The sequence below is a fragment of the Convolutriloba macropyga genome, chromosome 2 (genome assembly GCF_964194025.1).
Source record: "Convolutriloba macropyga chromosome 2, txConMacr16.3, whole genome shotgun sequence".
Classification (NCBI taxonomy): Eukaryota; Metazoa; Xenacoelomorpha; order Acoela; family Convolutidae; genus Convolutriloba; species Convolutriloba macropyga.
In genome coordinates this window covers 67,402,761-67,413,634 of record NC_134469.1, presented here as the reverse complement: position 1 = coordinate 67,413,634, position 10,874 = coordinate 67,402,761, and the positions used below count along the sequence as shown (strand labels likewise).

Below are 10,874 nucleotides of genomic sequence, written 5' to 3'. Positions count from 1 at the left end.
TTTTCATGAAACCTTATCCACTCAATCAAGATAGCTATATAATTTCCATGATCATAATTGTATTCTTGTCAAGTTGACTTTTTAAATCAGAAGTCAAATATACAAGTTTTCTAAGCAGACTGATAACATCAATTCTAATTTTAATGATGTAATATAATTGAATAAGCAATGTTAAAATGAAGTTTATATACAGACATAAGACATTGCTCTTCACTTGTTAACAAAAAACTTTTTAAAAAATGTGGGCAGAAATTGAAAAGCTTTATAACTTTTTTTACTTCATTTAGGGAGCTTGGATAGTGGATAAAAAGACTATTTCAAAAGACTTTCTTTTATTGTTTCTCAAATACATCTGGATTTTTTGGATCTGTTTAGATCGAATAACATTTTGAAATCCAAACTGTTGAAGCAGCAACTTAAACTTAATAAAGCTTTCTAGAATAACACTATATAATACTTGCAATAAAAATTGGACTAGAGATCGAATTTTTGAAGGCTCATTACGGGATGGTTAAATAGAAATTAAAAAGTGGATTCCTAATTTGTTGTACAAAGGAATTAAACTAGAATATAAATATTAGTTTTGACTGGCAAGCTTTATCCAGCTGCAGCCTACCATGTCATGGTTAATCTCTCTTGGTTATTGTTCCGACCCTCTTGAGGGGGGAGGAACTATATACTCAAATGGGTTTTTTGTTCAGTCAATTTTGGCCGATCGATATATTCACCGTAGAGAGTTGAGACTGGTATCATTAGAACGGTTGTCCAGTGTAGAATACGGAATTAAAAAGATTTTTTTGATTTTCGTTTTTGACAGGGGGTTGTCGAGGTTTAAACTTTTCAGAAAAATAGAGTGAATTCCGGTGATTTTATTCACATTTTCCGGAATTTTCGCCAGTTTTCGACTAAAAGTTCGCCTATTTTGCTAAAATTTGATAAAATTTAAAAAAAAAATTATTGATTTTATTGTTAAAGACAAAAAAATATTCTCGGCTATTTTTATTTATTTTTTGTCAAAAAATCTGGCTAAATATTTCAAAATTCAGAGTTCTTCGTCAAAAACAGCACACAATAAGTTTCTTTAGTCCACTTTGATTAAATTTGCAGGAAGTACACACCCAAACACCACTAACACTTTCTCTGTGGACTCAAAAGGGGCAATTTCTACTTCAACTTCCGATGCTAGTGCTCCATAATTAAAACTTTGCCGTTTTCTGCTAACTTTAACCGTTGATTATCAAAAACGCAGCATTTATTTTTGATTTTTTGACTGACATAACATCTATATCTATAACTTTCGAAAAATAAATTGTTTTTAACGGACGAGCAGCATTAGCAGAGCTAGTTTTGGACCAATCTTGGACTGGTACAATCCAAAAATAATTCGGATTGTAATCAGTCGGTCTTTTTATAAAAAAAAAAAAATTCAGCCTTTTTTTTATAAAACAAACAAAAGAAAGTTTCAATTCAAAGCTCACTATTGACAGGTCCAATTGATTTCCTAATTAAATCCAATTTAGTCTGTCTAGTTAATAACTTGAAAGCTTATGGTCGTTTGACTTTTAAAACAATTTGGTTTTTAAATAAACAATGGCTTATTGAACTTTGCCTAAATTTTTCTCTTAATTTCGTCAACTTGTAGATTAGTGTCAGCTATCAAAAAATTCTCTTTCTTTCTACTGAATTGAAATCCAATCTCTATTGCGATTTTACGCCGAAAGTTACCGTTTTCTTGCTTTGATGTTACTATATTTAAAATTTTATTTTCCTTTTTAGGTATTTGCCCATTTCTCTTATTTTCTAAATTTGTCACATTGTCACGCTATTGACACTTAATATATCACATTATTGGCGTTCAAAATAGAGCATAATTGATAATGTTTTATTCTTTTCAGAAATAGATTATGGTTTTTACGGCTTCGACACTACCTTCATGCACAATTTAATTGAGTTTTTTTAACCTTTTACTTTGTCTTTTCAGTCATATGAAATTTTCTGTACAATGACACTGTTTCGCTGACCTTTCATGGACAAATAGATGAGACGATAAACCGATATCAGTAGATAGCTGATGTCTTTCATCACTTTGAAAGCAATTGTTTTCCAAAATTAGAAAAGAAACACGTTTTAACTACACATTTTTGTTCCTTTTATTTTCTGTTTGTTAACTAGTCAAAATAATTAACGGTGAAATATTACATTATTGTTGTGCAGGGAAGTTGTCAAAAAGATGGTTGTCACAAAATTTAATGTATTTATTGAAATCGTTAGGACTTTACTGACTTGGACATAAGTTTTCCACAAAAAATGAAAATTAATTTTTGATTTTAGTCGTTTTTTGCGTTCTTCTTGTAGACATAAGACATATTCTGGATAATTGCAGGTCTTAAGGGCTTCTTTTGGAAGAAAAGACGAACCTATTTAAGTATTGCATTTTGTAATTAATTGCTTTCATCTCTTTGGAAATCATTTTTTTCGAACAAAAACAAATATCACATAAATTCGGCCTTTTTATTTTTGTCTACTTGTTAACTGGTATCATTACTGAGAGGTCACATATTACCTTATCGGTGGCCACCAAAGCTGATGTCAAGCACATTTTGAGGGGAAAGTATGGCTTTACGGCTTCGAAAGCGTTTCTGACAAGTTATAAATGAGTTTTTGTTTGTTGTCTATTTGTTGTTCTTTTTGCAACCGCATAAAAAATTGAATACGACAGTTATACTTAATTCCCTATAAAGAAGCATTGGAAATTGTAAAACTGTGGACATTTTATGTGATTTCCTATGTCTTTAATTAGTTCGAAACAATTTGTTTTTTTTATAAAATAAGCAAATTTTTCAACTTATTCTCAACTGATTTTAACTGTTTTTGTTCTTTTTAGTCCAATTGTTACTAAGCCTTATTATTGGCTTGTCCCATATCTTTTAGAGGTTATTTTATTTAGCTTCAGTTTCATCTGACACTATTTTGACTTTGTTATTAAGTTTTGTTTTTAAAACGGACATAAATTTTTTGATGTAATTAATGTTTGTTGTTGTTGTTGTTGTTTGATTTTGCAGTTCGTCTTGACCCCCGTTCCTAGTTTTGGAATATCTCATCAATCTAATGCATCATTTTTTTAGTCCATTGAGTTGTTCGCTTTGGAGTCTATCTTTTCATTCATACACCAATCTTCTTTATAGCTGCGAAGCTGTAAGCTGAGCGGAGCTGTATTGCGGTGCTCTTGGTTTTTTTTTGCTTCGTCGTCTAACGCTCTTTTTCGTTTTACATTTGTTCACACATCAAAGCTGAAAAAGTCAAATTTTCTGAATGATTTCTTCCTCTCACTAACACTGTTTGCGCGCGTGACGTCAATTCTCAATCTCTCTAGAAAAACTCTAGAAAAACGTGACTTACCTGACTCAATAAAAATGACTTTTGCACTTCAAAACTTAATTTTAATTTCAATTAGTTTAAGGTCAAAGGAACTCATATGCGCAGTAAAGCTCCCTAATAAAAGGATTCTGCGGAATGAATTTCAACGAGCTTCATCAATTTATAGCTGAATGTTTTTTTACCTAGCTTTCTGAGCGGCGTCGATTTTTTTTCAATTTAGCTCTGTATCGGTTTCATCTGTTTTATACGGCACGCAAGTCTATTCTTTCGCAACTATTCCGGTAATCTGCCGGCTATGTTTGAAAATTAATTGAATCTTTGTGTTTTTCTATCTGTTCCTCATTTGGTAGACAATTATGCCAAAATTGTGGATGAGCGGGGTCGGAACCTTATGTGCAATCGCACATTACCGAGCCTCCTTGTTTTATGTCTAATATCTTTTATATTATACCCATGCAAAGATCTTGCAAGCTTGCACAATTCTTGATGTTTTTATAGCAAGCAAGTTCTTGACAAGATATACTGTTTCAGTATGTTTCTTATTAAGGTGTATCAAAGTTTGGGTGGTTATGTAACTTACTTGTTCAAAAAACTGTGTGCCGTGAATTTTGAAATCTCCGCAGTGTAATGGCCTCTAAATTGTGAAAAAAGATGTTTGTTCATTTGTTTTTCAGCTGACGGTATTCGTTACAAGTGCAAGGGCACAGTGGGTGATAATACATATGTGCAAGTTGAGTACGAGGCTCTTCCTGATAGTAAGTTAACAGCACCACTTATTGTGATTACATTAAACAGGAAAATGACTACCAAACACAAACCATTATTGGTTTATAAAATAAAGACACACATTCTCTGACAATTCTTTCATATACTTGACGAAAATTGATATTTTTTGCATGTTTTTGACATCTTGGTTTGTCTTGCCATGACCTGGTCGGTCGAATAAACCTGGTCTGGCCCGACTCGGTCAAGTAAACCGTCTCCGGACAAAACAGTCCGAAATTGCAAAATATCCCCAGACAAAACAGTCCCAGGCAGAATAGTCCAATAAATAAATGCAGACAAAATAGTTCCGATTTAATATTGAAACAATTGTAAAGATAATCTACAAACAATTGACAAACATATTCTATGAGTTAATTTTCTGAATGTTTTGTTTTCAAATGATATGAATTAGGATTATACCAATAACTTATTGTTTCGAAATACATATTTTGGCTAAAACTAAGTTGTAATCATTTTGATATTTGTTCAATGAAATACAATAATATGAATAACTTAAGTGGCTTCTTTGTTAAATGTTGTGCATATGTTTAACTCTTTCTTGAGTTGGGACTGTTTTGTCTGTTCACCAAGTAAATTTATTTGAGCAAATGAACTTTTTGCCTCTTAATGTTGCCGCGAAATCCTGTTAAAGAACCCAGTTTTATTTTCAGTTGAGATCAAGTTTGCTCAAACGGACAACATACCCACACTTTCCAGTGCAAACCCCGTCGCCTTTGCAACCCCCGCTATGCAAACTCAGAGACTCCAATTCCCAGATACTGAGTTCTTCCACTTCAAAGAAAATGATCACAAATATCCGAAATTCCCCGAGTTCGCTGGCTACCCTGTCAGAGCATTAATTTATTGGGACATTGACGATGTCTGTATCATGGGTTTGGCTTTGGTTTACAAAGACAGATATGGTAATAGTGGCAATTTTGATGATTTCACTGTGTGGTTTTCTGGCTCAGTAGAGGCTTACAACATTAGTGACAACCCAACAAATATCGAGCTGAGTGGACGAGTGGAGAATGCATCAGGAAGTATTGTGACTAATGGTTCAATTACCTGTTTGGCCAGCATGCAATTTCAGTAAGTGACGTGCTGCTTTCAAACCAACTTCATTCTCATTAGCTTTCAAACCAACCTCATTAGCACAGCAAACATAAAATAAGAGATTTGAGCCAGAATTTCCCAGGTCGAGGTCCAGACCCAAATTGAGCTATGGTCAGACGCACTCGAAGGCCGCACACCCGTGTGCTCCCAGATCAAAGTTACAGAGTCTGGACAGCAGTTCGAGCGCATAATCGTCTGGACTATGGTGTGTGAGATTTGGAGTGACTCTAGCAGTGTCACATAATCTTGCTAGTTTTACAATGACTGCATTTTTAAAATCGGGCTCTGTGTACAGCAAAATTTGGGATTCCTCCATTCTGACACTCCAAAGCCCTGGCATTTGCGTGTTTCTATACTTGCTTATGAACTAGTTGCAAAATGTGACGTTCTAGTCTAAATGTACGCTAGAACTTTTCTCAAAGAGTTCTGCCAAACTAAGCATCCCATTAAGTTCGCATCTGGGTTAGTTCATCTTCCTAATGTACTCTTCACTACAAGTGTCTACGATACCAAAAAAACCTAAATTGAAATATGTCTGGAAAACAAATAAGAAAATTATGTTCAAGTGAATAAAGTCCACTTTAAAATGCACGAAATCACAAAAGTGTAAAACTGCTTCAAATATGAATGGACTTACTCATAAACTCGGTACTAGTAGGTGGTTGTAATGTTTAATAGCCGAAAACCAAAAATGAGACTTTTAATGGTCTCATCCTGGTTTTTCTATTACATTGCAAAAAATTTGAATAGTATTGAATCTTTTTACGAAAGGAGATGAATCAAAATTTTTTGGCGCTATACAATCCATATGGATAGGAGATATTACGATAACAGTAAGGTTAACTATGAACGCCTCCTTAACCAGAGGGTTGCATCTGTTTTTTTTTTAAAAAAAGACGACTTTTTGAGACATTTCACGAAATCGCAAAACTTGACTTTATACATATCAACAAGGCGGCTCGTTAATGTGCGTTCGCACATCATGTTCCGACCCGAGCTCATCTACATTTTTGACTTAATTGTCAACCAAATGAAGAGATAAGAAAAATAGATGTTTGACGTTAAAAAAAATGCTACAAAACCTAACTACAAATTGAATTACATAATGCCACTTCTCATTACAGCGTTCACGAGATCTACCAATAAAAAGACTACGAGAAAAAACAGCAAACAACAAAAACTGCAAAAACAAAATTTTCACGGCAGAAACCAAATATATAATTTTAAAAGCACCTAGTAACAACGACAAAATGCAATCAGATAAAACCTTAACTCCACAAATTTAGTTTTTGCTAACTATACAGCAGATGTATGGTTTTCATAATGAGATTAGGTAAAACGTTGACATAGAGAAAAAAAATGAGGTTAAAGTCAAAGATCAATCAACATTTCTTGAACCAAATAATTTTAAAAGTCTAAAAAAATCTCTAGCTTTTTAACAAAATAATTCTTGATAAATTTACTAAAAAGTCAATATGAAACTAATGGGACCTGTCTTTGCTGAGACTAAACCATAGGAATAAACTAAATACGCAGAAAATCTCAAAAAAACGAACAATTTACACAAAGACGCAGAAAATCTCAAAAAATTACGAACAATAACATAAATTATTGAAGCCATTAAAATCATTAGCTATTATCTGAATTTTATTTATTTTTATTTCAGTTTAAATTTAGACTCATTCAGCTAAAATTATACTGAAAGAGAAAAGAAGTTCGTTTATTTGGGCCACATTTGAAAATCATTGGGATCTGTTATTACCTGAATAAGCTGAAAGAAGAGAAAAAAGAAACACAAATACACCACTCACAATATTTTTTATGAAAACGCATAATGTCCACCAAACAAAACATCAGTTACGACATAATATTAGTAGACAAGTTGTTTTTTGAAATTCAAGGAATTGGAGTGGACTTCTCAATGACGAGAATAAGTTGACGAAAAGAACAAAAAAAATGAAAAGTTTGAAAAATTTTTGAAGATGTATAATATCATAATTTTTAAGACTATTGGCTTTAAACTGACTGCTTTGGGTAACATCACTCATTACAGGTTTATGAGCAACATTACCGGCAACATTACATATTTATGAGACCGATCAGAATTTTACGGCTACCTAAAAATAAAAAAAAGCAAAAACAGCAAACTCACAAAAATTAAGCGAGAATAGTTTTAAAGCCATTAGAGAACAAACTTTTCAGTATAAACTCTTCTATTTTCAATTAATTTCTTAACAACAAGGTGATTGTTTCTATTGTTACAAAATGACTTGAAAAACAACAAATATAAACAAAGATATTAAAACCACGAAGTTTTTGAGAAAAGCCCTAGTATCAAAGACAATAAATTCAATTATTTTCAACGGAGTTAATTAAACACACTAAATTCTGCCTCAATGAAATAGCAATCATAGGTTTCATTCATGTGACATCAATAACTCATAACAATAAGTCGTATGGCAAAGAAAAATACATTAAACCACGAAATTTTTGAGAAAAACCATAGTATCAAAGTCATAAAATTCTACAGCTTTCAACGGAAGGCATTTAATACGCTAAATTATGCCTAGATGATATGACGACTAGGATGTTTCATTACAACAAGTCAGTGACTATGAAAACAACAACAAAAACAAGCAAAATCCAAAAGTTCGGTAGAAAATTGAGAGAAGAAAGTGTCGAAACTATTTAAGCCATAAGCTTTTTTCTCTGAAAACTTTTTCAACGATCCATTGAACGTCTTCACTAAGCCAATGGGAGCTATCAATATTAGGATAATGTAATACGATTTCAAAGGGAACCAAAATTACTAAAAAAAATCCAAAAATTATAAAAATTATGAAAACTCGTGCACCGAAGTCAGAAAACCAATAGTTAGAAGACAAAACCGCTAACTAGATAAATTGTAGCTGATGTAGAAAAAAAGCGGTTCTGTCATAACCGAGACTGACATACAATCCACGAAAATAAGCTTAAGATTAATTTATGTTCAAAAAAAATAAAAAAAATATTTTTAAAGTCTTAACAGCCATTAAACTCGAAAGCTTTCACAGGAATTCAATGAATACGCTCAGCTATACCACGATGTGAATACAAGGATGTTTATGATGCCTAGTTAATCAATAAGACATCACAATATGTCTTATGACTATGAAAAAAAAACAACACAACAAATACAGGCAAAAACCAAAATTTCTTTAGAAAAATGGGAGAAGAAATTGTTGAAGCCATTCAAATCATATTTTTTTCTCAGAAAGTTTTATCTATGATCCTTTGGACGTCTTCACTAAAGGAAGATGTAGCCATCAAAATTAGGATGACGTGATAAGATTTCAAAATGAACCAATAAAACGAAATGTCCAAAAAAATTTTTAAAAAATTTGAAATCTTGTGGCATTGAAGACGTATAACCAATAGTTATTTGATAAAGCCGCCAATGAGATTAACTTATGTTGCAGTGGTATGAAGGAGTTCAATCCTGTTTTAACCGAGACGAACTTACAGTTCAGAAAAATAAGTTTATGATTTACTAATTTTAAAAAAAATTTCGAAAATTTATTTTCAAAGACTTAACAGCCGTTAGCTGTCAACTCACAACACTAGATAGGTTCACTTAATGCTCATTAGCAAATCTATTGCACCTTTAGTCAACAAGTTTATGCCATAGGGTTATAAAGCTTTAGTAAAACCTCAAAAAATAAATCAAAATTTCATTTGAAATTACGAAATTTGAGATACGAATCCAAAAAAAACATGAGCGATCCCTTCGAAACAAATTTTTTGTTCATTGGGCTTCATTTGATCGTAAAAGAAGTTTTTCATTAACGGAACTTCGATAGTAAATGTGTCTAGTAGTCTCTAGGTGACTTGAAGAAACAAAAAAATTGCAAAATTTTCTAAAAATCTTTTTGTCGTGAAATCTAGTTTTGAATTAAATTTTTCGTAGAAAAACGTTAATTCGAGCGAAAATTACGGTAAAAGTGAACAAAAGTGAACCAAATATCCAGTGTTCACATGAAACGTTAAACCTCGATAACTCCTCGAAAAAAACGAAATTCAAAAAAATCTTTTTAATTTCGAATTTTACACTGGTCGAGCTTTTTAATGATACCACGCACATTTCTCTATGATGAATATATCGGTCGGCCAAAATTGTCTGAACAAAAAAAACCCATTTGAGTATATAGTTCCTCCCCCCCACAAGTGGGGTCGGAACAATTATAGTAAATTTCTCTATACCATGACCAACTTTAACCTCATACAAGCTTATTATATCACTTTGACCTGTCCAGATCCAACAATACGGAAATAAGACAATCTTTTATATAATAAATAGACAAAAGTTTTTACGTTTCCGAACTATACTTTTCTCATGTACCATGCACTTTCAAAATTCTTGAGCTCAAAGCAAAATTTTTTAGTGTTTTTCAATCCATATGAATAGGAGAGGTTACGAAAACAATAAGGTTAACGATGAAAACTCTTGGTCACGCCATTTTTTCAAAACATTGTGACAACCCAACTGAGGCCTTTGCTAACTCCATTTACTGCTTAAGAATTAGAGCTTAGAAGACTCGAACCTACTATCTCCAGCAACGCGGACAGGCATGCTACCGTTGCACCAAAGCTCTGACGACGTACGAACTTTGTTAGCTTGATATACCACAAGCTGGCTTATTACAATATGATCGACTTTTTGAGAAATATTCTACAAATTATTTCGACGAAATGGAGGAGATATGATATATCTAATGTTTAATTCTAAATTGGTCTGCTCAGGTTTGCCGATGGTGATGGAGAAACCTTCTGTTATGGACCGAATTCACCATCTTGTTCAGCTCAACTCTTCACTCCGGCGGGATTCTCTAGGAACCAGGGAGAGTTCTACTTGTACGCGTTCAGCGGTGCCTATGATCAATTTAGACCTGGGGCCATTGTAGAGCTCTCCGCGCATTACGCTTATGTTGGTAAGTAAATCAAAGCGAAAATTTTTCACCTTTTGCTGCGGCCACATCTTACAATTGGAAAATTGAACAAGTCTGAGCCTCGAAATCGTAGCATTATTTTTTAACGAAAATGACCGAATAAAAAATAAATTTGACGAACAAGAACAAATTTATTTTATTTTCAAGCAAGTGGGTTTAAACAATTATGGGCTTGAAAAATTGTGATTTTCTTTTTGTTTCAATGCTAATCTCATTATTCGGAATTTGTACGGAAAAGGCTGAACATTGAGCTCATCTTTTGGTAATTTCAGCGCTATATTGTGTAAGGATTTGAGCTGAATTTTTGAAAGTTGGCCGCATTTCTTGCAAAAAATCCTTGATCCGGGTTTGTACGGCAGTTGAATTTCAATTATGATCAACAACCGGGTTCTCTTGTTTAGACTTGCCTGGTGTCTGGTCTGGTCCGGGTTGTGTGTTGAATAGAGTTGTGGACTGGTACTTCATACGGAACACCTGCTGGTACAGAAAAACTGACATTTCCAATCAGACCGGTGGCGTAACTACTGATTATGAGCGCTGTCACATTTCCCGGACTGTGAACAATGATCATCATTTTGACACCACCTTAGCGCCAGACCAAAGAGATCCGAATCAACCCGATGGTAAAAC

General features: G+C 33.2%; 1 protein-coding gene across 1 annotated transcript in view; it reads left to right on the top strand.

Moving 5' to 3' along the window:
- LOC142334976 (uncharacterized) overlaps window positions 1-10,874 on the top strand; it is a 139,509-nt gene that overhangs the window by 90,829 nt on the left and 37,806 nt on the right. The window contains exons 12-15 of the mRNA XM_075383303.1: window positions 4,053-4,133; window positions 4,815-5,235; window positions 10,039-10,226; window positions 10,646-10,867. Coding sequence (XP_075239418.1) covers window positions 4,053-4,133; window positions 4,815-5,235; window positions 10,039-10,226; window positions 10,646-10,867 — 912 coding nt within the window. The remainder of the gene's footprint in view (window positions 1-4,052; window positions 4,134-4,814; window positions 5,236-10,038; window positions 10,227-10,645; window positions 10,868-10,874) is intronic.